Genomic DNA, 27887 nt, shown 5'->3' with positions numbered 1-27887 from the left:
GATTTAAACAGTGCAGTCTGGGATTATTTCTAAATTGTTCAGAAGTAGAATATTTCAGTATGTTGTAACATATGAATTATAGTTCTAATTATAGCAAACCGTTGCTGCTTCTTCAACTGACTGTTCATATAGATTTGTACATGTGCCCCATCAGCATAAATTTAGATTATTTTGGTTAGCAATATCTGTTGGGATCAAATTCCTGCCCCTAATATTCTACCTCCTTACCCAAGAGCATAAAAGGTAGAGTGGGTTCAATAATCCTTATTCCTTTCTTGTTGGTCATGGGAGGCACATAGTATTCTGCAGTGTCCACCAGCCACTCTGCGCACAGTGCTAGTAAGAACTCAGTAGTTGTACTACTCAGTTGTCAATCCAAGCAGCCAGCTTCTTAGCTAGCTCTTTGCCATTTGTCTATGTAAAAGTACAGCAACATCTCTAATTTCTTCTTAATGCCATAGTTGTTCTCTCTGATACCTTTCTCACTCCCTCTATATCATAGCTTATTCTTCTTCCTACTGGCTCTCCATGATACTGATGGCATCCTGGGGAAGTTGAAGCAAGAGCCAGAATCATAGAGTAAATTGGAAGTCTTCAAGAATTATCTAGTTCAGTACCCCACACAAATGGCAGGATTTGTTTGTCCTGGACCCTCCCATGGAGGTGGCTAACCAGCCTTTGCTATTTTTGTCTGATGGTTGTCAGAGCCCTGGCTTAGGCCAGTCAGTTTTAATATTCAGATCAGTGAATCTGTCAGTATAGGATAGCCACCAAATAATTTGTACCCAGATGGTTTCAGATGGTTTACAACCTCCTTATTTTTCAGTAAGTTTCTGAGTTAAGAATGAGCTGCTCTGCTTACCACTTCTGTGATTAGCTGGTGCTCAGCAGCAGTCCTGCACAGCTGCTCAGAGAAGCAGCGACCTTTGAAATAAAAACCACAGAAGACAGCCCGAGTATCTCAGTGGTCCTGTTAGTGTTTGCTGTGACCCTATATAGCCTCAAATACTTCTCAAGTCCTCATTTTCACAGACTGATTTCAGAGTTCCATGTGAACAAATTTTATTGATTTCCTGGTTTTATTCCTCCTTCGCACTCGACACCAGAAGCTAAGCTTCATATGTTTAATTTAATAGGGACTTTGTCACAGAACGTTACCAAGATGAAATTATTCTAAAATATACATAAATTCCTCATGACTTTTACTGAAAGGGGAAAGGGTCAGGTACTTCTGGCCAAAAAAAATCTATTCCTGTCATGCAATGGTTTCAGGTAAATGAAGCATGGAATCCACATGGATAATGTATCTCAAAGAGCTGTGGCTTCTGTAAGGTAAGTAACTGTACTTTTTTGATTGTGATCCCATTTAACTGTAGTCAATGCCTGGCTTTTATAGACTGTGAAGTAAAGAGGATCAGGCCAATAATAAAAATTTCTGAGGGAAAAAAAGTGTTCCACCTTGTAAAACCAAATAGTCACATTTGTTTCAAAATCACTTGTTTTAGATAATTCTTTCTATTGTCTCTTTATGAAAATTGAAAACTTAACTGGAGAAGGAATGTGTAAAATAATAATCGTATTGATGCTTGGGGCACTTTTCTGTATTTTCCATATTTTGTGGGGTTTTATATTATAATAAGCTGTATTATTACTGTAGGATATGAAAGATCCAGCCAAAACTGGGGTTCCAGTGTTTGAGCATAATGTAAATACTAGGAACTTTACATTTTTAAGGCCCTGAGCTTGCAAACATTTCACACATGCTTAACTGTAGGTTGATGCATGTGCTACTACTCATGTGCTCCAACATCCTTTCTAATAATTTTATATAGCATACACTTCTTTCTAAACTCTTTTAACTAACTTAGAGATGTGATGGGTTACATTTGGAGAGGCAGGAGTGGAGGAGCATGCAGCTAAGGTTTGTTCAACATTACATTTATCTTCTGGGCCATCATTTGTTGCTGCTAACATTATTGAAAATGACAGCCCACAGATTGCAGTAGGTAAGAATGCAACAGGGCAAGATTGTTTCTTTGTGTTCATATTTAATTTTGCAAACATGAGAGCTCATCTAAATCCTAATTGTCTGTCATTGTTATTGAATAGTCTGAATTTATTGATTTCTTTATTTAGTTAATTAAATAGATCCCATATTTGTTACCCTTATAACTATTATTTAATTTGTTAAAGTATGTAAGCTGCAGTCTTAGAGCATATTTGGTTCATAAAACAGTAGAAGCTCTGTCTTTAAGATTATGGCCCAGATTGCATAGCAACAACCTAGGAGTGAGTGGAAGGGTCTCTCTATGGAGAGGCATAACAAGCAGGATTTGTGCAGTATGGTGAGGGAGTAAGGGGTGGGGGTTACATGGTTCCAAGAGTGGAGGAGGGAGAGAGCTCAGGAGTCTTACTCATGCTGGGAACTCCATAATAGTCTTTGGCTGTGCTGCTGCTACTGCTAGTAGTACCACCACATGCTCTGCCTGCTCAAGCTCTTGCTCTTATGGTAGCAGCAGCAGTAGAGTGTCCATGCACCTGCTGCTGCAGCAAAAGCAATGGCGTAGGCTACTTTTGCTGCTGGTGTGTAGACTCTGGTGGAGGGAGGGGCAATTTTGCCTCTCTTCCCCCCAAGTTGGCACCATGGCCTGGTGTCCCACTTGCCTACCCCTATTTATGTTGCTTTCTCCACATGTAGATTGCTTCTTTTTCATGAAGAATAGAGATTGCATAGTCTCCACAGCACCATCCAATGCACAAAGGTAGTGAGCACCATTGGTGGTTGGAGGGTGGAGTATGCCAATTGCTTCCTTTTTGAGAATATTTTCCCAAGTATATTTGTGCACTGGCGAGAGCAGTAGAACACAACTATTTTTCTTTTGCTCCTACCATGTGCTACTAGAGGCATCCAATTTCCAGTTTGTGCTCTTTTTTACCAGGTCCACTTGTCTCTGGTGCTACCCTTTTCCCATAGTGATATCTAGTACATTTGTGGAGTGTGTGGGAGCTTCTTGAAAATTTGTGAAGTTTTATCTTTGGGGTCTACCCTAATGGAAGAAATGCCAGAACTGCAGGTGCAGAGGCCAAGTATATACTGGACATTACTTAAGAGAGAAATCCTCAGCAGGACTAAATGTAGAATTCAGCTGGATCTTGATAGATTGGACAGCTGAGCTAGAGACAACAGGATGAAGTCGGGTACTGACAAATACAGGTGCTACACTTGGAAGAAAAATTGAAAGTGCAAGGAGAATGGACGTTAACTATGTGAATGGCAGTACTATGGAGAAAGATCTTGGAGTATCACAGACTCATCATGAGTTTGCAGTGTGATGCAGCCACAAAAAAAAGTGTGCCTTTACATGAGCAGGGAGGCTTCTCCAACATGCTGTAATTCCAGCGCGTCAAAGTGTGGTAATTACCATGCTCCAGTAGTCTCTTGCATCTTGTGTATCAATGTCCCTGAGCTTCAAAATGGTGGCAGGGGCACTTTATTTAATTAAATTAATGATATGTCTAATTGATCTAATTAAAGCACCACATATACACACACACACACACACATACACACACTCCCAGAGTATGTGTATAAATGCCCAATGTAGTTTATGCTGCATCAACTTGTCTTGGGTCCAAGACATGGGAGGTAATAGTACCACTCTGCTCAGGGTTGGTTAAGCCTTACCTAGAACATTAAGTACTGCTATAAACTCCTTATTTTTTAAAAGAATATGGAACAGATACAGGATCCAAAAGCAGGCAACCAAAATTGTAAAGGGTTTTGGATCCTCTATCTTTTCCATATTCTTTTCCAACTTCTGTTTCTGAAGTTTTTAAAAAAAAATAGGTTAGACCAGAGATGTGAAACATGGCCCATGGTCCAGATCTGGCTCTCAAAACCATTCCATCTGGCTCATGGGCAGTCCAGTGGGCTACTGGAAGTTGGGGAGTTTGGGGTCCCCAAACCCCAATGGACATGGCCATTGGCAGTGGAGGTGAACAAGGCCTGTGCAGATACAGCCTCTGCTTGCTGAGCTGCCACCTGCTTCTGGTCCCATGGTGCCTCCTGCTCCCCTACCGGCACAGCTACCTGCTACTCACCAGCAGTGCTGGCTGCTAATTTACTAGGTCGGCTGCTCACTCTCCTACTTATGCTGCTGCTTCTTGCTCCCCTACCCATGGTGCTGCCCACTCCCCTACCCATGCTGCTGCTCAATGTGCAACTGACACTACTGCCAGCTTCCAGACCTGGACCCAGACCTACTGCAGCTCCACAGATCTGGCCCAGTCTGAATGTGGACTAGAGCCTGAGGTGAGTTTGATACCCCTAGGTTAAACAAAACCATATCTAGGATGGTTTAAATGGGAATGATTTTGCCTGGAGCAGAGGGTTGGACTAGAAGACCTTCCATGATCTCTTCCAAACTTACTTTCTAACTCTATGAATTGTAATGCAAATGTATACATGACAAGAAGATTTTCAAAAAGGCTAAGTACATGCCTAACACTTAGTTCTGAAAAGGTATTATCACATTTGCCATTTATTTCAAATATAGAAGAGTTAAGGAAGTATCGATTGCTTTTCAGTACCCTACTCTTTGTTTTCTAAGTCATTTCTTTGCCTCTAGAGATATATCTCCATTTTATATATTGGTAAATTCAACAGTGGAAATAAACTGGTCATCTCTCTGACTATTTTATAATAAATCTTATAATTAACTTCAGTGAGAATTTTGTCTAAGTAAGGGTTGAAGGTGAAATTCAATTCAAATATACATTTAGCATCTTCCAAACCACTTATTTTCTGCTTTTATAGCTGCATAGGAGGTAAAAGGTCCCACAAATGGAATGAATACAGAAGGAACATGTACTGCTTGTTGATTCTCACATGGCATCCAGATGCTGTGGATCCAAGTCAAGAATGAGTAAGGCAGGAAGAATCATTGTACAATTCAATTTTTACTGTAGTAGATTAAATGGAATCTAAAATTGGAATGTAAAATGAGATGCCCAACATGGCACATTGTTGCTGTTGAAAGAAAATATATTAGTTACCCACTCATGAAATAATAACTGCTTATTTTAAATATTAAAAACCCAGCATGATATTCAAAGCTCCTTGGCATTTCAATTATAGAACCTTGGAGGCTATTAATGCCTCTTCTATCTAGCTTAGGGATGTCTGCAGTCCTGACAATGCTAGCTGGCTCTCCTATGGATTGTTCTTGGCTCCATCGCAGTGCCACTTCAAAAGTGGTTGAAATCTGGAAACAGTTGGAATCCAGTGTTTATTAATTCATGCAACAAATAAAAATATAACCTGCAAAGGCAGTTATTCTTTGCTATACAGTTCAACATCTTCATTAATGATGTGGACACTGGAGTCAGAAGTGGACTGGCCAAGTTCGCTGATGACACCAAACTTTGGGGAAAAGCATCCACACCAGAAGACAGGCGGGTGATCCAGGCTGACCTGGAAAGGCTCAGCAAGTGGGCAGACGAGAATCTGATGGTGTTCAATGCCGATAAATGCAAGGTTCTCCACCTTGGGAAGAAAAACCCGCAGCATCCTTATAGGCTCGGCAGTGCTATGTTGGATAGCACTATGCAAGAAAGAGACTTGGGGGTCATCATTGACCACAAGATGAACGTGAGCCTGCAGTGCGATGCTGCGGCTAGTAAAGCGACCAAAACGCTGGCTTGCATCCATAGATGCTTCTCAAGCAAATCCCAGGACGTCATTCTCCCATTGTACTCGGCCTTAGTGAGGCCGCAGCTGGAGTACTGCGTCCAGTTTTTGGCTCCACAATTCAAAAAGGATGTGGAGAAGCTTGAGAGAGTCCAGAAAAGAGCCACGCGCATGATCAGAGGTCAGGGAAGCAGACCCTACGATGACAGACTGAGAGCCCTGGGGCTCTTTAGCCTGGAAAAGCGCAGGCTCAGGGGTGATCTGATGGCCACCTACAAGTTTATCAGGGGTGACCACCAGTATCTGGGGGGACGTTTGTTCACCAGAGCGCCCCAAGGGATGACGACTAGGTCGAATGGTCATAAACTACTACAAGACCGTTTCAGGCTGGACATAAGGAAGAATTTCTTTACTGTCCGAGCCCCCAAGGTCTGGAACAGCCTGCCACCGGAGGTGGTTCAAGCGCCTACATTGAACACCTTCAAGAGCAAACTGGATGCTCATCTTGCTGGGATCCTATGAACCCGGCTGACTTCCTGCCCTTTGGGCAGGGGGCTGGACTCGATGATCTTCCGAGGTCCCTTCCAGCCCTAATGTCTATGAAATCTATGAATTCTGTTTCATATTGCTTCTAGATCTGACCCATTTACTATTTTTCTTCTAAGAATCACTCTCATCTTCTACCCTTTTTTGTACATTTCCTTTTTATCTTGTATCTTATTTTCATTTTCTTCTTTTCCTTCTGACCACACAATCTTTCATCTAGAGCTACCTCAGTGAAATCCCTTAGAATGCTAATGAAATAGTATTGCCGCAACTGTTACTGTGGAATTGCTCAATTTGTGGTCCTTTGTGGTATACTGTCACTAGAAATACAGTGGGTATTGGAGTTTCCCCTTCATTTTTCTGGCTGATTTTGCATTCTGTTTGGAACAAATTTCAATTTGGGGCAAAATTCAGTTTCAGGTTATGAAACTTGAATTTTGAATGTTGGGTATATTACAAATCGCTTTTTAGGAATCATAACTATTCAGGACTTTAGATTTTTAACTTCAGTTTCTCTGAAAGCCTCCTATTTATTCTTTATTACTCTACCATTTCTTTCAACCCCAATCTTATGATGTCAGCAGTTTTCACTCTGCTTCCTGCAACAGAAAACAATAGTCACATTCAGCTGAGGCAGCACCATCACACTTCATATTAAAAAAAAAGGGGGTGGGGGGAGGGGAAAATCTTCATTTCACCAGAAGAAGTTGCTGGTAAGAATCACAAATCCCTCCCAACCTCTAAGTCTTGGGAGCATGTAAGTGAGCCTCTGAATTTGTTTGTGGTCCATTCCTGAGCACTCCCAGATGCTAAACATTCTCTGTGTTCTCACTGGACCACCAGGACTGCTTCAGGCTCATTTTTAGGGGTTGTTTATATGAAGCTGAGTATCAGACTTTGTTTCAGAATGAATATAAGTGTTTTTAATTAACAAGATAAATTAATGTAATTATACCAATTAGAGAACAGCAAACAGAAAATATTTTCATTTTGTCACAAAATTTTAAGTTGGTTCTAAGTGGGTTCTTTGCTTCTTGTTCTAAATGCCAAGCAACTTCATTTTCAAAAACTAGCAATTTGCCTGTTGTTAATCTGCACCAGAATCTAGGGCATCTGGGGCCAGATTCTCCCTTCAAGTGTAGTGGTTTTACACAGATGTCACTGTGTTGACCTCACTGGACAGAATCCAGATTTGCAACAATGTAAGTGAAAAGGAGGCCAGGACATTGTTGTTTGGAACAAAATACTAAATCACCATATTTCAAGTTTAAGAAAATGCTGATTTGCATGCTCAGGAGCTTTATCTTGTTATTACTCTTGAGATCCATTTGTATTATGGGCTATACCTGCCCCTATTCAAATCAGTAGCAAAGTTCCCATTAAATTCAGCGGATTAGGTCGCTAGCTACCTTTATAATTCCATGTTCTGGAGCCATTCTGTGCCAGTCTTGCCATGTTACGTCATGTGGCAATTGTCAGGGTACAGATGCATCTTAATTGCACCTCACTTCTCCTGTCCTTGCCTGCTATTTTAGCTGCTAGAACTGCTAATAGTGGTCCTGTGCCACTCAGTACAGGCAGTTCTTACACTTACGGTGCGTTACGTTCCTGGAAAAGGCTCTGTAAGTCGAAACGATGTAAGTTGAATCTGATTTTTCCCATAGAAACAATGTTATAATAGTTGATTACATTCCTGACTAAGGGCCTGATGCCCAACTTTTTATAGAAATAACCATAAACACCATATTTAAATCAACTACTTAATTTTATTTAATCAGAAGGTGAAGGAACACCTTCACCAGGGTCATGGAATGGGCTTCTTTGGGGAGATTTTTGGGGAGACTTAGGGCCGCTAACGGCGATTCACACTTGCAGTGCTCCAACATTTACAACCATGTTATTACTTAGGTGCTGGATCCTTGCACTTACGGCATGACATTTGTGTGCTGCCTGAGTTGCCATCATGCTGTAAGTGCAAGGATCCAGTGCTGTAAGTAATAATATGGTTGTAAATGGCAGAGCGCTGCAAGTGCAAATTGCTGCAAGTGAAAACAATGTAAATCGAGAACTGCCTGTACTGTTTTTTTCCATGAGTTCTCCAGATGCCAGATAAACTGACTTTGACACAACTTTGCACCAGTAGACTAATACTGGAAAATCAGACCCAGTGGGATTCTACAGGCATAAATAATTGCATAATTTTGTGGCACTGTTATTACAGTTGATGAGAAACATGAAGCAGTTAGCCCAGATTGATTTATGGAGCAATAGTCACAATTGCCTCCACCAGTTAATATTTCTTAAAATTTAGAAGACTGATCAATAATATACAATTTTCTAAGGAGATAATGCCATCTAGAAAGATAAGGAAACATATTGTCTTTTGATCCTGTAGTTTAAAAAAGAAAAAAGTTTCAGCAAGTTTAATAAAAATGAGAACAATTGAAAAAGCATCTATGAAGATGTTATCTGATATGGTATTAATTTTTTTTTTTAAATCAGGTTACTTTGATTCAATTAAACAAATCCTTAAAGAGATTTGGGTATAGTGAAATATCCAAGAAAATAAAAATCCTTTGGCAATATTTAATGAAAAGATTTTAATTTTACATTGTCTTGCAGTAATATTTAAATTGTTATGGGTATCCAGTTGTAGCAGAAGCAAGGTGCTTACTCATGGATACCACTGAGCATTTATACACAGCTTTTTGAATCTAGCCTCCAATGACTCTGATGTGACTTTAAATATTGGATTCCAATGAGGGAACCTCATTACTACAAGGCAATACAAATTACGAAGGGACAGTATATATTGTTTTGTGGGGAAAGATTACATACTGTATTTACTCAAATCCAAGTACAGAATCTAATTATTGGAGGTTTGCCTTGAATTTGCCCCCTACCCACAGCTACAGCAGGGAAAATAAATCTGGGGGATCAGAGAGGCCCAGCAATCCCTGTCAGCTTTTTCCCCCCGCAGTCCCTTCTCAACCCCCCCCCCCCCCCCCCCCGGGCCCCTTTTACTGTTGGACACTGCAATCGTTGAATGTATAGAAGTGAGGGGAATTTTGAAAACACTGACTTTTAAATAAACATATAGTAATTTGTAAATAGGCAAATTATTAGAGGTACCCATAGGCTTTGGTCATCTGGAATTGATGCATTTCAAATTTTTGATGCATTTCAATTGCTGCAAGTTTTAGCACAAGCACTCCATAAACACACACACACACACACACACACAATGGGACTATATATAGATAGAAAGATAGATCTATCTACATATAGATGGATAGCTCTAGATAGATAGATAGATAGATAGATAGATAGATAGATAGATAGATAGATATTGCTGTGCTTTGCTTGCTAGTCCAAAACACACTTTTACACTTACACTGTTCTTAGTCTCATTGTAAAAACCACCATGTGCCCACAAGCCCATTACTATCACCTGTAAACCATCATAGTTACACAAAGAACTACTTCAGTACCCTCCCCCCTCCCCCTCTCCCTTCCCTGCCTTCCCCAACTCCCCTACCTGTTTGCCCAGTCCTTTCATTTGTCATTATATTTGTTGTTTGCATCATCATTTTCACCCTCATCGTCATTATCTTCATTGCTTTTTTCAGAGGGCTTGCGTCTGACCAGTCTATGCCAGTCCCATCTCTTCCATTTTTGACACCAAGGGGAGGATGTTAGGGCTGGCTCTGGCCCTCTTGGTGCCAGCCTGATATTGCAGTGCCTCCATGCCTGGTGCCAGTTCCCTGTGGACGGAACACCTGCCCATTTTTTTTTTTTTTAAGGGCCAAAAAAAAAGTTCCCATGAGCATTTTTGGCACCAGGGGAGGGTGCCTGGGCTTGCTCTGACCTCTCTGGGTGCTTGCCTGGTGCTGATCTTTCCCTCCTTGGGGACCAACTGCCCATTATTGTAGGGGCCACACACACGCACAAAATTTTTTAAGGTTCCTGTCAGCATGTTTGTCCTATATGGGCAATGTTTTTTATAGTTTTGCTCAGTGTTGGCTGCATTTAATCAACTTCATAGTTGGTTTCCATTACTGAGCGCATGCTGCTTTTGGCAACAGTTTAGTGATAGTGTATTAAATGAGGTTTCTGTGTATGTGTTTAAAAGACATGGGAATTTTTCCCCTATGCTGATTGGGCCGGAAAAACCTTGTCTTACATTCAAGTAACTATGGTATTTACTTTGAACAGTGTACATAACAAGGAAAGAGAAACTGAAGTCAAAGGAGATGCACATTGAAGTAATGGTTCAAATAAAATTAAAGGAATGGTTAGGAGAAAAACTAACGGTAAGATTTATCAGAGTGAAGAATAGACATAAGTATGATTTCTGCAGCTAAAATTTTGCTCTGTCTTGTAACTCATGTAATATGACTGACATAGGGGCAGTATCAAATGAGGTATCCTTTTAAATTCTGTGGTCAGTATTCATATGTGATTTTGAGGCAGTATAATTTTTCTTTTGTTTGTGACTCTGCTACCATTTAAAAACTACTAGCATTTATTTGAATTGTAGAGTGGGTAGGGGCTCTATTCAGGAATCAGAATTGCAGCTTCTAATCTAAGCATAAAATCATCCTTGCACAAAAGCAGTGGCTTTTGTGCAACAGAGACAACAGTAGGATAGTAGTAATTAAATTGATAAACAGTGAGTTATATCAGTGAGGCATCCAGCAGAGGAGAGGTATAAGAAGGTGTTACAAAGCTTTTAGCAATTTGTAGAATTAATTGGGACTTTGCAGTCATAAATTAAAATCTACTTCTCCAGGAGTCAACTCCCAATGAAGTTACATAAAGTACAAAAATATGTCTTGCTAAAACTTTCTAACGATAGTTAGAGCATTGAAAGCAGCTACTTAGGAAAGTCCTGAAATCCCTATCTTCAGATTTTTAAAAGAACAAATTAGGCTAGTCAAAGTATCTGTCAAAATGTACTCGATCCTGTCACAGGCATGGGGGTGGACTAGATAACTTTGGCACCTGGGGGCATGAGAGGAGACCTGGGTTATTGTTCTGTCTGTCAGTGTTATTTCTGTTTTTACCTATAAGCCTTCTAATGTTGAATGATGTCTTGAAATCTAGGACTCTCCTGTCCCAGGGGACTTTCCAGCCATACTCCAGATACAAAAAGAACACTCTCCACAACTATTGCATTATTGGCTGCCAGTGCTCCACTGCCAAAGTGAGGGGAAGAAGGTAGCCACACACCCTTCTGTAACATAGGGATTAGGCCACTCTCCAGGAAGGTTAGAGATTTGGGTTTGAATCCCCTCAGGATGAGGAAGGCATACAGGCTGGATCTCCCACTTCTTGGGTAAATCCTCTAACTGGTAAGTTATTTGCAAAAGAAGGGCAAACCTGTTCTGACTTGTGACTGGGATTAAAGCTGATCCCAGCTACCCGCTTCTTACCTAACAGGCCACCAACATTATGATGGGAGATCTATCAATTTTCTGACACCTATTCACACAACTGGGACACATTCTCATTTGAACCCTGGCATTTTACAAGCCTATGGTCCAATTTATTGCAATTTGTGTACATTTTTAATTTTTGAAACTGCTGGACCAATCAATACAACCACACAGAGACCTGCAAAAGTAATAGCAGCAGCAGCAGCAGTAATAGTATTTTGGGGGGGGGGGGGTGTTTTGCATTACTGCATGTTGTTAAATATATTATTCTCTTTAGATACTATTTTTCTATTTTTGACCACAGCCCTTTTAAGGGTTAAGCCACTTGGTAGCTTATAAAAGCAGAGTGGGAACTGCTTATGTGCATCTAAAAGCTTTATAGTACAGCTTTTCTTGCAGAACAGTACAACTGCAAGCTATTTGAAAATAACTTTAATTTGCTAGCAATTGATGATGGTCCTTCCGTATAAGAATTACCTTGTACACAATAGTGAGTGCCAGCTGCTGTATCAGGCTGATGATTCTCACCAAATTTTATTACTGAAAAATAAAAATTAACAGATGAATCCTAGTTACCACAGCTACAGAATTACTTTGAACAGTATTTATCAACTCCAGCATTTCACTGTAGTTTTATATTTTAAAAGGAATTTGCCATCTGGGAAGCATTACTTCAGTCTATATTGAGACAAGAGCTAGAATTTCAGTATTAAACACTTGAAGAATGGGGTTTTTTTCAACTTAGATTTACTTTTAAAAAGTTCACATTTCTTCTGAGATGTAAAGTTCTTGAGGGAATTCTTTCTGTATGTGTGATCCATACCATACAGAAAAATGCACTCTCCATGCATCTACAAAAGTAGTTTAAGCTTTTAATCAATAATTTAAAAATTACCAAACTTTTCAAATTAAAGCCTTTTACATGTGCTGAGTTCTAAGAGCCAACACATGGTCAGCCGTTATGCAGTCACTCAAAATGGAAAGAAAGCATCAATAAATGGAAGAGCCAATTACACTTGCAGTCCTTGTATCTAAGGGAATTAAGTGACTTCTCTAGTTCCTAAAGATGCTACTTCTACAGCAATTCATAGAACTGAACTGGCATCACACAGTGATAGGGGTAAACCACACAAAAGGGCTCCTCCTGTACATCAGGGAGCACAGGGAAGCATGCAGCCTTCTGTATAAATGGCATAAATAAGCTTTACAACAGTTATGCTAAATTCCAAGTTCTTGAACTGATAAAGCACTTAGGCACCTAAATGTTTGACACTACAGTGCCTAAGTACCTCATCATGGGCAGATATAAGATTTTGAAAATGGCTATGTAGATGGTAGGATGAATCAACACAATGAATATTTTTCTCCAGTTAAAGAGAAACTAGAAGATTTACTAGCATGTGAGGGGCCCACTTTTTATTGGAACGTACGGTAATTTGCTACATTATAACATTAAGTTTAAAAAATACAACAAACTAGGAAATATAGTAAAAAATATAGTTGTATTAGTCCTGAAGTTATCGTGGTTAAATGTGCATCGCTTATTCATTCAGATTTGTAATACAAAATCTAACCTTCTTCACAGTGCACTTCACTGTTACTCATTTTCATACCCGAGTTGTTGTTTACCTAAGTTAAAATAACCACACTTGAATTAAGTTTTTAGCTAGACCTAAAAACAGTCTGACGGGCTGTGAAATAGAAGAGAGATCACCAGGAATGGCTAACAGACAGCAAAGTTGCAGAAGAAAGGATGGATTTATTAATAGAGCAGCAAGATCCTGAAAAAGAAAGGAGGGTCATTAACATCTGTGGAGCAAAGAGAGATTGCCAGGAATTAGGTAGATTATAGTGAACTATGAGGTTGGTTGACCTCTTCTGCACTGCCTGAATAGAAATGCTACTTCCCTTCAGAAGCAGTTGATTTTGAAGTTTGGGTGGAAAAGGAATCAAGGGTGGGAGTGGGTGCACCTGCACCACTGTACCCTTTCTGGATCCCCCTCTGTGCCTGGTCTCTGGGGTGAAAATCAAAACCTTATGGGCACGTCTACATGGGTGCTTTAATGTACAGTAGCATATTTTACTGCACATTAAAGCAGCACATAAAAAAACATGTTATTACGCTAATGTGCAGTAAAATAGTCTACTGCGCATTGTCACCTAAAAAGCGTGTGTGGGTGCTACTGTGAACTAGGGCAGACTAATGCACATTGATTTATTATCTCATGTTGGAGGTACTAAATTTAATGCACATTAGGAAGAGTGCATTAATACACACGTAGATGTCCCCTTTGTGAGGTGTCTGGGCTCCCTGTCAAGTGCATGAGGAAAGCTAGGAAGAAGATTCAATACAGGCAGCATGCTAAAGATACTTAAGTTAGCATGATCTGCATGCAGCTGCAGAGAACCAGAAAAGCATTGAGAATAGAGGGGCAGGTCTTTAATTCTGTCTCCCAGAAGCCTCACATAATCCACAAACTGGGACCATCTCCTGGAGGTAGGTGCCTCTGGCTTTTCTTTCAAAATACTGAGCAGGGCTCACTTTTTTTCTTTAATAAGATGACCTGTTAGTTGTGGTCTGAGAGAACTTCAGAGGGAGACTGGCAGATAAACACTAAATTTCTGGCTCCTGATCAGCTTTTGATGTGAAGTAGGCACCGGGCTACTTAGACCAGTCAAAACTTGGGGGGGCTTGAATACGCAAGTGGAACTAAAACTTCATGGTCACATTCTGTGGCATTTATGGAACCAAGATACCACCAAGGTTAGGTGATAGCTGAATGAGGTTTAAGAGTCACAGACATGAACTTACTTGCCTCAATGCCACCAAAATTCCACTTTAGACACTTAAGTCTTTTCTTGGATTTGGTCCTAATAGTTAGATCTACATTCCAGTAAAATCACTGAGGCCCCAATATGTTTTGGTGGGTTGTTTTTTTTTTTACCCTGGGATCTATATATATTCACTCTCCTAAAAACATTATATATTCTATATATATAGAAGCCTAAGTCTATCTGTCTGTCTATCTGTCCATAACATTTTATTTGCACTCTGATTGGTTGTCTGAAACAACCAATCAGACTGTTCCAAGAGCATTCAGGACAGAAGCCAGCAGCCAGAGCTGCCATGACAATGGGGACTGAGTGGGGGGTAGTACTGGCCTCACCACCCCCCCCTCCCTGCTCCTTGGAGGTAGTGGTGGTGGGTGGAGTGGGCCCAGACCCCAAGTGGTGGTGGAAGTGGGCCTGGGCCTGATGCGGGGGCAGGGGGAGGGGAGGGGAGGAGTGGGCCCAGGCCCAACGAGGTGGAGGGAAGGGTAGGAGCAGACCTAGGCCCATTGGGGTGGCAGGGGGAGAGAATGGGCCCAGATGAGCATCGGGGGGGTTGACATGGGGCTCCTTCCCTGCCCACCCCCCTGTCATTTGCTTGTATGTATGTATGTGTGTATTATATATATATTAGGGCTGTGCGAAGCTTTGGTCACCGATTCAATTTGGAGGAGATTTGGCCAGATTTGGCGGCTGAATCTCCAAATCTGAATTGAATTGGGAGACCCATTAAAAGGTCCAAATTGAATCCAAAGCCTCTGAATTGATTCAGAAAAGATTCACAGATTCGGATCGACCGGGGGCAGGCAGGCACAGCTGGGTGGCTGAAGGTTCTCTGTCTGAGAGCTGGTGTGGTTCAGCCCCAGTGGCCGAGCAGTGCTCAGCCCTAGTGGCCGGAGCTCTTAGACAGCACACGGCACCCTGCGAGCTGCACTGCACCCATGCCATGGGGCAGCTGCCATGCGGGTGCCAGGTGAGGAGGGGCAATCCCTGCTGCCCCCCACTGACCTACACTGTGTGGTGGGGCTCTGCCACAAGCCCTCAGATGTGGGGCAGTTATCAGGGGCAGAGTTGGATGGAGGGGGAGATTGGAGCGGAGGTTGTGTGGTGGTGGGGGGGCTCTGAAACGTGGCCCCAGAACCCAGACAACCACTGCTACTGCCAGTGAGTGTGTGTGCGTGGGGGGGGGGTTGATTCCCGGACTGCTGGGACTGAGCGGTGGGGTCATCAGGGGTGGGGCTGGGGGGGACAATTGGGGCATGGGGTCTGCATAGGGAGCCTCTGCCAGGAGGCTCCAGAGCCCCCACAGCCTCTGCTGCAGGCAGGGGGGCTTCTCCAGTGGCTCCCCCCACCTGGGGAGAGACAGGCACAGTTGGAGGAGCCGCGGGAGATCCTACAACTGCCCAGCTGTGCCTGCCTCTCCCTGGCTGATCCTAATCTCCGCCGTATCTATCTATCTATCTATCTATCTATCTATCTATCTATCTATCTATCTATCTATCTAATACAATCAGGCTGTTATAAGGGAAATCTATTTAAATGCATATTATATTAACACTAATGAACAATAATTGGCTCTATAAGTATTCAAAATTTTATTAAACATTTTTGCTGTATATAGAGAAGAACACAAACTATTTACATATGCAGTAGAAGAGTTGTCTTGGCGTTTGTGTGTGAATGCAGTAAGAAATTTAAGAGTAAGCTTTTGGGATGTAAATACTGATTAAATAAATATTTATTTAACCTGTTGAAGTTACCACAGGTTAAATGATTAATTGGTTGGGTTCAGGGATGGGAACAGGCATGGCAGTGTTAGGCTCCAGCCCATGGTTCTGCGAAGTTGGGGTGGAGGGAGCTGCTGAGCCCTGGGCTGGCGCCTGCTTTGTCCCACTCTGCTGTGGAGGAGGGCTACACCCTCCTGCCCTGAGCAGCGTGGGGAGCCAGAGGCCAAAGGAGCTCCACGAAGGAGGTTGCACAGCCCAGGAAGCCCTGGGGAGCAGCAGCCAGCAAAGGGCTGCAGCCACCAGCATGTGCGGTGGCTTCCTGGGGCCAGCTGCAGCAGTTCAAGAGGGAGTTGGGAGGGGAGAGGCAGGCAGCAGCCAGTAAAGGGCTTTACCAGGCCACTGCAACCACTGGCATACTGTGATGGAGGGAGCAAGCAACCCCTCCCCTCCCCCCTCTCTCTCTCCTCGCCTTCTCACTCCTCCCTCCCCACCTCCCAGTGCATAGCCTAGCTATTAGATATTAGTCACCCCTCCCCCATCCTCTCTCCTTCCCTGCCTCCTGCCCTGCCATCTTATGGTTTCTGCTGGGGCATCACAGGCATCACTTCCTATGCCCCCCCCCCAACCCCGCCCTTCCTCCTGGACTGCTCCGGGCCCCAGGCAAAATGATGACTGGTAAGCTAGAACCAGTTATCACTGAACTGATCGGTAAAACAATTAATCATTTAACCATTCACATCCCTACTATACTTACCTAAGTGTTCTTTGCTGGAGGAAGTTCAGAGAGGAAGTTCTGCTGGAGGAAATTCTGTAAGCAGAGACTGCTTAGATAACAGGGCCATTGTTCATTCAAGAAACAGGATTACAAGTCCCCACAAGAATGAGGAGATCTGTGTCTAGTAGGTTTTGGAGATTAATACTTAGCAGATGAAAGCCATTAGGGAAAGAGGGGCATCGAGCCATGTGATTGTGGTAGCTCCCTAGTGTTTCACATGGGGAAATTAAGTCATCTTGTGGTGCATTAAAGTTACAATCTATTAATAAAAAAAAGTGGGGGGGACTTCAGAATTTACATACTGCTTCGTACATTCATCTCTATGACATACTGGTAAAGACTTAAAGGATACTACCCTTTATTTAGATTAGAATTAGTATTTTAGGTTTTTAACTATACACATTATCTGTGAGATTCTTTGATGTCTAAATCCTCTGAAAGAAGAGCTAGCCTTTGAAATGTCTGTTTAATTGTATAGATGGAGAAAGCTGCAAGTCTTTTGGCCTACATCAGTCTTAGATAAAGAACAAGAAATCATTTAGATGCAGTAAATAGTTTCACACATAGCATTTTCAGCATTTCATCTTTTCAGATTATCCCAGTTTTAATGAAAAACATATCTATAAGATTACATGTGGAATATTCTAAAACCATAAATTGAAAGGGAAAATGTTGTTGAAGGGGAAATGTTTGATCTATAAGTATTCCCATTCACTTTAGTAACTGCATGTTAGAATTGTATGTTAGTTGTGAGACAAGCTAGAGGTCTTGTTTTATATAGTCAACATAGTCAGTTATAGGACATAAGGGGACATAAGAAAGCTTATTATGTTTAATGAATGCAACTTATGTTCTGATCCTGCAGGTATTTATATATGTGCCTAACTTAAACCGTATGAGAGGTCCCATTTAAGCCCATGTGCTTGTACATACACGTACACAATTTTAAGCACATGCATAAGGGTTTTTTGCAGGACCAGAGACAGAATGAGCAAGATAAGTGCCATATTTACTTGAATCTAAGATGACCCTGAATACAAGACAACCCCCCAATAAATAAATAACTCTGCCATAGGATAGTATGTTTGGTGGGTAGTACTGTCCTATGGTAGACTTAATTAGTTGACTCCGGCCTAATAGTGTTGCACATGTAAACAATGACACTTTACTGTTGAGCTAATTAGTCAACTGCAGTAAAGCACACATGTAGATGCTCCCTTTTCCCCACACTCCCTAGTAGGGTAAAAGGAGCCCTGCTAAAGGTAAATACACACACACACATATATCTGTGTGCATGTATGTATGTATTCTGACTTCTATATCTGCTTTTAAATAAATAATTCCTAATGTTTCACAAAAGATCAAAACTAAGGCAGGTCCCTTCAGATTCTTGGGTTTGCTTGACACTTTGTCATGGGAACCTTGGAAACTGAGGATTTTGTATTTTTTTGATAAATGTTGACACATTTGTCTAACCCATGTATTTTACATACAGAATAATCTGCTATATAGTTATTTAAAATGGAAAAGAGAATTGTTGTGAGATCAAAATGTTGACAGTTTTATGTACTGGCATCTGATCGCATATATTTACCAGACACTTAACTGGTTATCCAGGTCCTGGCCAACAATTAGTGCTTTTCATTAGGAAAGAACTTTTGTAGTAACTTCCAGCATCTTCAGTACATACTATTATACAATATAAAACTGCTCTTATTGATTTGTGTTACCATAATGTGATTGGTTATTGCATTTCTACTTTTCATGTTAAGTTAAAATTCTAATAAGAACAATAAATAAAGCAAATCTATTTCCCTTTTTCCAGTGTTCTGTTTCCTGTGGAAAAGGTTTGAAGTACCGTGATGTACATTGTGTTAACAGCTTCCAAGTTAAATTAGAGGAAGAAAACTGTAGACATTTGAGGAAACCACGAACCCACAAAGTTTGTAGAACTGGTAGATGTCCTGCATGGAAGGCCAACAGGTGGATGGAGGTACGTACAGTTCACTGTAATTATATGCCATTTCTTCTTATGAGCAAAAGAAAAAGGCCATGTTAACGACATACTGCTTCAGTTAACAGGCAGAAGTTGCTTTTGATGTGCTGCACCTTAATTAAATCTGTTATTTAATTATAAAGTGGTTCTCTCCAAAATGTTGCTTTTATCTTTAAACTAAATCACAGAAATGTCTATGAAATCTGATTTGGCAATGTGCATCTGCTGCTGAATAGTGTCATGGGGATCTCTTTTTGCAAGGTGGGCTATTCTTGCAGGAAGTGTAGCCTAATTTGTAATCTATGAAGCAAATATGTAAGGTAAACATTTATATCTTGCAATTTTTAACCAAAGTGGTATACCTTTTAAAGATTTTTTACCAGTATGTAAGGGGTTACGTGGCAAGCTGATTAGCATTGCTGAGTAATGGTGTCTAGATGCAAATAGCAGCAAGCAGATGAGCACTGAGAGGACTTAAGCAGTTATGTGAATGTTCAGTGGTGGCTGACACTTAAAGGAGGACTTTACCAGTGAAAACCTAAGCACCAAGGGAGTTTGAGCCTACAAGATTAGGTGGGAATTTTGTGAATGCTAGTTAAGCTAGATATTAGAAGTTAGGGCCTAAAACAAGCTATAAGTCCCACTTCTGAATCTACTTTTGAAAACCCATAGCCAGGTAAAACAGGTTAGTACACCAGTCTGCTCTGTCCCTGGCCCAGCACTATATGGAGAAAAAGGAAGTTATAACTAGTACCCTGATAAGTTCAATTCTCTGTTGTACCCAGCAGAGAAACTGCCCCTGACTATACATACATATGTCTGTGGCACAAACTGGTAATGTATGGTACGTAGCCATCCTACTCTTTAACTCCTTTTTCTTATAAATTGCTATAATATTTTATTTTTCCAATTCTTCCATACAGAGGGCACTCATTCCACCCTCTGTTTCCCATTTCCCATTCTAAGATGATAATTAATAGGTCTGTTTGATGCTTCGATCGCTGCTTCAATTTAGAGGACTTTCAACCTGATTTGGTGGCTAAATCTCCGAATCCAAATTGAATCAGGAGACCCATTAATCTTTCTGAATCAAATCAGAAGCCTCCAAATTGATTCAGAGAGATTCGAAGAGATTTGATGATTTGGCCATAGACACAGCTTTATCTGTGTTTTCTACATACCTCGAGATACCAGGTGAATGCTGAGATGGTGGGGTGGATGGAGTGTCCCATTGGAGCGCGGGGGGGGGGGTCCCCTGTGCACTCGGCGGCAGACCCAGAAGGTCTACTGCCAAGCGTGCAGGGGACACCCCCTCCACCCCCCAGCCCAGCAACTGGTGCCTCCTAGATTTGGCGGGGGGGGGGGGGCACCAATCGCCAAGCTGAGGGGGTGCGGAGGGGTCCTCTGTGTGCTCGGCAGCGGACCTGGAAGTGGACCAGAAGTAGATTTAATATATTTCATAGACATTAGGGCTGGAAGGGACCTTGGGAGATCATTGAGTTCAGCCCCTGCCCCAAGGGCAGAAAGTCAGCTAGTGTCAAAGGATCCCAGCAAGATAAGTGTCCAAATGCTTCTTAAAGGAGTCCAGAGTAGGTGCTTGTACCAAGGAAGCCTATTCCAGTCCTTGGGGGCTCGTATAGTATAAAGCGCAGTAGAGCAGGTCAGCCATTCTGGCTAAGAAGAGCTTCCTCCCCAGTGAAATGAGGTAGAGGTCATCTTTTCCAGTACTTCTGGTCCACTTCTAGGTCTGCTGCCAAACATGGGGGGGTGGCCCCCCCAAGCTCCCATGGGACCCTTCATCTGCCTCACCATCTCAGCATTCATGAGCCGCTTCTGGTACCTTGAGGTACGTAGAAAAAACATATAAAGCTGTGTCTATGGCCAAATCGCTGATTCTCCGAATCAGAATTGAATCTTCAGATTCAGCCAAATCAAATCGGGACAATGATCCGAATCAGCAAATTGAATCACTGTCCCCCAAATTGGGCTAAATCTGAATCAAATACTGCCTGCTTCGCATACTCCTAATAATTAATCAAGTAACATGAGCAATTCCATTAGTTAAATTTGAAAGAAGAATGTAGGATTCTTTCGTAAAAGCTAAAGATAAATTCAGTTTGATGTTTTAATACCCCAATATCAACCTGTCAATGCAAAGTCTCTTTAAGTTGATGAAAATGGTAGTTTGTTCTAGAAAGAGCATGGAGCTCTGAATAAGTCATTGAATCAGTGCTAGATGTTGCAGTGGAACTAACACAGCCTAATTTGTGATATCTGTATTTTTTCACATACAACACACCTTTTCCCCAAAACCAGCCACTGGGATTTTGAGTGTGAGTTATATGAAAGAAACATGATAAAAGCAGTTTCTGTTGCTTACTGGGCAAAAGTGGAAGTAAAATCTCCATGCGATCTGCAGGGAGCAGAGCAATGAGCAGGTTTGGCTCCTTTCCTGCTAATAGACAATTACTTACTACAAAGGAAGATTTTTTTTCTTTGTTCTGCCTTTCAAAAACAAAATGTATATCTTACTCCAGGGCATGTTGTGTGAGAAAAAATACAGTAGTTTAAAAGATCACTAGTGAGGCAATTTATCGTTAAAAGAAATAGAGATAGTAAGGGATTAGCTATTATTACAGTGCCAGGAACAGCTATTGTATGGAAGTTTGGGAATATGTTCCAGTATTAGTCGCACTATGAAACGTTTTATTGCTTGGGTGTTAATAGATGTTTTGTTTTGCACCTTAAATTGAAATAGTCTGAGTCATCTTTGGCAAGTCTACCCTAGTCATGCACCTTGGTGAAAATAAGTTTAACTGAATAACAGCATTACTACAATATAATTATGCTCCATAAATAATTTCATTTCAGTACTTTTCTTGTATTAGAACATAATTAAAGGTATTATCCTAATGGTTTGATATACTAAAACCAAAAATATTTTCTAAAGAATTATAAAGGGACAAACTTCATTTTACCAATTTCTCTCTTTGCTGTTGTCTGAAGTTAATTGCAATTTACCTGATGATCATTGGATGATCATTTACTATATAGTAAAATTTACTATATAGACTCTTCTGTCCTCATACTTACATGTAGACCCCGGAAAGTTAATGATTGTGTCGCAAAAGTGTCTGGAAAATAAAACCTTCAACTTTGCATCTGGGATTTTCAAATAAAATGAATAAAAAGACTGTGGGATGTGCCTTTCCTATTCAAATTGCATAGGGTTATTTATATCTCTTTAAAAAGTGGACATTTCGGAACTCTGCTGGGTATATAACTATGACTATACCCAGTCGGTATCTTAAAAGGAAATATGGATGCAGGGAAGGTAGAAGAATTGCTTAATATGATTTAGTGGTTGCTGACGTCTGGAAAAGATTGGATGGAATTAGTTAGATGAATCGTTAAAGAACATCTTTTCCTCTGCCTGTGTGCATGAGAGGGAGAAATAGAGAAGAAAAGAGACAGAGAGAGACTTTATTGTTAATTTATAAAACTGTTTTATAAGAAAGTTAAAAGCAAAAGGTGAAAGTACATAGTGTATGTCCTTCTACCCAGGACCTGAGCATGAACCACTTGTCATGTACAAAACACCTGTATTACCAGTTAAAGGAATCCCCTTCCCCCAGCACCATTCATGGAGTTACACAGTTAGGGCTAGCCATCCATTTTCCACCTTGCAAAATGGACCCTTGATGACCCAGCATGACACAAACTGGTTTACATTTTTTTGCAAAGTGAATTATCCAAGTTGAAAGGAGAAATACACCTGAACCAGAAAATGACAGAGTTGTAAGACATTATAGGACATTGTCACAGGTGTCCCCAGCAATATGGTTTATCTGTGGCTTTTCAGAGTCACCGTTTTGGCCTGGGCCACTGGGAAACTGACCAAGTAGGTCATGATTCCCCTTGGCTACTCGATACAGGATAGAGAAAATATGCAGTCTTAGAGAAGCCCAAGTCCAGCTCACCAAAGAGGGTGCTAAGGAGAGCAAAGAGCAGATGCAACCTGGGGAAGCCCAGCAAGGTGTGGAGGGGAGAGAGAATGAACAGAGAATGAATATGGAGAATGAACAACGAAAACATGCACATGCTACTTAGACTGACATGTGAATGAATACCTATAGTGACTGCCATTCTGCCACATACCACGACTATGTGGGAACAATGACAATGTGAAATGTATGAGTAGAACTTTTTCAATTGTTTTTTATTTCCTGTTATAACAGAAGAATATGTGTAGATCTGAAACATGTACTTATTCTTAGTAATTATGTCTGAAGTCTAGGATTACATTAAATTTTTAAAAATGGCATTAATGAAAGTAATTAAATATTTATTTTAGCATGGGTCCCACTAGGCAGTCAGCCTCAGAACTTTATGAATATCAGTGTTCATTGGAGTTGTACCTGCACAGACATAGTCTCCTGTCTCTGTCCTGGGGGCATAAATGCAGGTGGTTGCAAATGCCCCCAGTTCTGTCTACCTGCGCATGGCAGTAAGAATGAGCAGTACTGTCCCATCTGCTATCCCCTTTACCTATCTTAAAATTCTTTTGCTCCTCATAATTTACTAAGTGGAAACTAAGAAAAGTGACTGTTGGAGATCTGCTTCCACTTTCATCTCATGACAGGTTTAAAGTCCTTTGGTCACAAACAAATTTAGATCAATAATTAGAAAGAGGTTTCTAATGTTGGAGTGATGTATCTGTGATGGTCCAGGAAATACGTGAGAGGCACAGATTGTTTTGGGTGATGCCTTTAATTGGACTAACTGCATCATTGGGATAGACTTGGACACACTTTCAAATGAAAAGCATTCTTTATTAGGTCTGAGGGAAGAAGCAAGCACAGCAATGATTAAAAACAGTGTGAAGGGTTTTGAAATTGAAGAAAAGAGAAATTCCCAGAGGTAGCAGACAAACAGTTAACAAAAAGAAGAATGCTTGATTAGATCAAGAACTTTCAAAAGGGAAAAAGTTTCCAAGCATTGGAGATGTGAAGTTTTGGGATGGTCTTCCAACCAAAGTATTGGGGTAGCTTAAAGATGAAACTTGATAACTTGGTGGAAGGGATTATATTATAGGACAGAAGTGTTCTTGGTTTATAATTGAAGTATGTGATATGCAGCCTCAAGTGCTTAGTATCACCAGGTGTTACTTTGTGCCTGATAGCCTCTGTTATGTTGCAGAAACCCCAACTCAGTTTCTCTTGAGGGGATTGATGTTTGCAATTCTTATCTCTATTCCTAAGGAATGCTTATCTGAGTTCCTAAAGACTGTTTTTCCTAAAAGCAATGCCATTTATACATTTTAATTAATAGTTTAAATTGCCTAATTTGGACTGCCCTAGTCTGTATTAATTTTAATCCTCATACAATGAGGATTAGTTAATTTGGACTGGAGCCAATTTTACTTCGGACTATAAATGCCCACAGGTATATAGTGATGCCTGTAGTAAGGATTAAGCCTAGAAAAACATAATGTCTGTAAATGGCTACATCTCAGATTTCATGATGTTATAACCATTAGTTTTAACTTCTTAAAATGGTGATCATTTTGTGTTGTGTTCGCATTTTCTTTGGGAGGAATATACTATAGCTGATGTACTATGTATCCACAAAATGAATAAAGAAATAAAATAGATACTGGCATTTGAGCTTAAAATGAATACATTAGATTTTATCACACAGCATCATAATGTAAGAAAATGTTAGTATATTTAATTACAAAATTAAAAAAAGAGTCTTCAATGTCATCTTGTTGCAATTCGCATCAAGGGCATCTTTACATGTGCTCCTGGGTGGGGGGTTTGACGAGCTTTAGTTAAAGTGCTTCCACCACCATTTTGAAATGCAGGGATGTGTGAATACATGGGACACCAAGGCTGCTAGAGCATGCTAATTAGCACCCTCCAGCAAATTTAATGAATCAAGTGTGCTCCAACATGCTGTAATTACAGTGTGTCAGAGCAGATGTCCTGCACATCTCCAGGCACCCCAAGTGTCCGGTTTTCTATAATTCTGCAGAGTTGCAATTAAAGTTCATGCATTTAACGACAAAAGCATACCCGTAATCTTTAAAGAATTGAGTAAAATTAAGTGTATCCCTTTAAGAGAAAAGTTTATGTTCTATGTTGGCTATCCCATTTCAGTGAAAGAGCTCAATAAAAGCACCCCAGGATCTGGATGTAACATTGCTGGAATAAGACATAGTTTCTACCTTATAGTTGGTGCAAGCAGTATCTCTAATTAAGTAGTAATACTGACAATTGTTTCTTTCATAGCACTATATTCCACTTTTAGTGTGACCTAATAATGAATAATCATACATGTTTACACTTCAAAATGTTTTATACATCATTCTCTAAAAAATAAATGGAGACATTTGATGTTTCAAAGATGTTATATATGTATATATTCATACATATTAGGGTCAGAAGGGACCTCAGCAGATCATTGAGTCTGACCCCCTGTCCCAGGCAGGAAAGAGTGCTAGGGTCAGATGACCCCAGCCAGGTGCTTGTCCAGTCTCCTCTTAAAGACCCTCAAGGTAGGGGAGAGCACCACCTCCCTTAGAAGCCCATTTCAGATTCTGGCAACCCTTACTGTAAAGAAGTTCTTCCTGATGTCTAACCTGAATCTGCTCTCTGTCAGTTTGTGGCCATTGTTCCTAGTTACTCCAAAAGGTACCCTGGTAAATAGAGCATCTCCTATCCCTTGCTGTTCCCCCCTGATTAATTTGTAGGCGGCCACAAGATCACCTTTCAGCCTTCCCTTGTGGAGGCTGAAGAGATTCAGGTTCCTCAGTCTCTCCTTGTAGGGCCTTACCTGCAGACCACTAACCATATGAGTGGCCCTCCTCTGGACCCTCTCAAGGTTATCCACATCCTTCTTGAAGTACGGCACCCAAAACTGGATTCAGTACTTCAGCTATGGCCTCAGCAGTGCCACATAGAGGGGAAGTATCACCTCCCTTGACCTGTTTCTGATGCACCTTCTAATGCAAGATAAAGTGAGGTTAGCTTTACCGATCACTTCATCACACTGATGACTCGTGTTCATTTTAGAGTCAACTATGACTCTGAGATACCTTTCTGCTACAGTACTGCTGAGAAGGTCATCCCCCCAGCCTGTAAGTGTGTTGGTAATTTCTTCCTAGATGCAACACTTGGCATTTGTCCTTGTTGAATTGCATCCTATTCTGTTCTGCCCACTTCTCCAACCTGCCCAGATCTGCCTGGATTCATTCCCTGCCCATCAGTGTGTTTACTTTATCCCATAATTTTGTGTCATCCATGAATTTGGACAGAGTGCTCTCCACACCCTCATCCAAGTCACCAATGAAGACATTGAACAGCACTGGCCCAAGGATTGGACCTTGGGGAACTCCACTGCCCATATCTTTCCAGGTCAATGCCGACTCATCAACCACTACGCTCTGGGTGCATCCCATTAGCTAATTTGCCATTCACCTGACCGTGTAATCATCCACATCACAGCCACTCAGTTTATTTATGAGGATAGGATGAGATACCATATCTAAGACCTTCTTAAAATCCAGGTAGATGACATCTACCTCCTTCCCTGTGCCTAAGCATTTTGTGACCTGATCATAAAAAGACACAAGGTTAGTCAGGCAGGATTTACCTGTTAAGAACCCATGCTTGTTGCCCTTCACCATTATTTTTCTTGCTGGACTCCCACAAATGTGATCCTTACTAATTTTTTCAAAGGTTTTCCCAAAGAAAGAGGTGAGGCTAACCAGCCTATAGTTATCCAGATCCTCCTTCCTCCCCTTCTTGAAAATAGGGACCACACTGGCCCTTTTCCAATCGTCTGGGACCTGACCTGAGAACCATGAGTGCTCAAACAACCATGCCAGTGGTTTTGCTATGACACTAGCCAATTCCTTCAGCACCCTTGAATGAAGATCATCTGAGCCTGCTGAATTAAACACATCCAGCCCCTCCAAGTGTCCCTTCACTAAGTCAGCATTAACAGTTGGTGACCTGGTTTCCCTCCTGTGTTCACATATAATCCAACTGGGAGATTTGTCCTAATCTGTATTCAGGAATATGGAAGCCAAAAACTCATTGAAGAGCTCAGCTTCGTCTGTCCTATCTGTCACCAGTTGCTCTAGTCTGCCCTGTAGGGGTCCTATGTTACCCTGCACCTTCTTTTTGCTCCCTATATGCCTGTAGAAGGACTTTTTGTTGTCTTTAATTTTCATTGCCAGCCTAAGTTCAATTGCAGCTTTGGCCTTTTTAACTGACACCCTACAAGTGCAAGCCAAGGAGGTATACTGCTCCTTGCTAGCTACACCCTGCTTCCACAGCCTGTATGCCTCTTTTTTTGCTCCTAGGCTTTCCTGGATTTCCCTGTTCAGCCAAGAGGGTTTCTTGGCCCCATTGCCCTCTTTCATGTGCAATGGGATTGTCTCCTTCTGCGCCTGAAGGATTACTCCCTTTAGGAATGACAGCCCCTGGGATATATGTATATGTATATGTATAAGGTATATGTATATGTAGGCCTGACTTTAGAAAGTTCTGTGCATATGTTGAACTTTGCATGTGTGAATAGGGACTCTTCCCATTGTGACTTAAGTTACAGAATCACAAAGGGTGCTGGTAGACATGCAGGACGCCTGCTCTGACACACTGTAATTACAATGCATTCCAGCAGACTCAACTAATTGAGTCTAATTAGTATGCTCTAGCAGCCTCGGTGTCTTGTGTATTCAGCATCCCCACACTTCAAAATGGTGTCAGGGGCACTTTAACTAAAACGCATTGAACGAACTTTTCTTAAAGCTCTCTCAACACCATTTTGAAGTGTGGGAGGCTGAGTACACAAGACGCTGGGGGCACTTTAATTATAG

At 41.2% G+C, this 27887-nt stretch overlaps 1 protein-coding gene across 1 annotated transcript in view; it reads left to right on the top strand.

The window, feature by feature from the left end:
* The window catches only part of ADAMTS20 (ADAM metallopeptidase with thrombospondin type 1 motif 20), a 165741-nt gene that overhangs the window by 113209 nt on the left and 24645 nt on the right, over nt 1-27887 (top strand). The window contains exon 29 of the mRNA XM_006272240.3: nt 18830-18997. Coding sequence (XP_006272302.1) covers nt 18830-18997 — 168 coding nt within the window. The remainder of the gene's footprint in view (nt 1-18829; nt 18998-27887) is intronic.

This window comes from Alligator mississippiensis, chromosome 4 (genome assembly GCF_030867095.1).
Source record: "Alligator mississippiensis isolate rAllMis1 chromosome 4, rAllMis1, whole genome shotgun sequence".
Taxonomy (NCBI): domain Eukaryota; kingdom Metazoa; phylum Chordata; order Crocodylia; family Alligatoridae; genus Alligator; species Alligator mississippiensis.
The sequence above is the reverse complement of the archived record's forward strand: the minus strand, read 5'-3'. Positions and strand labels throughout refer to the sequence as shown.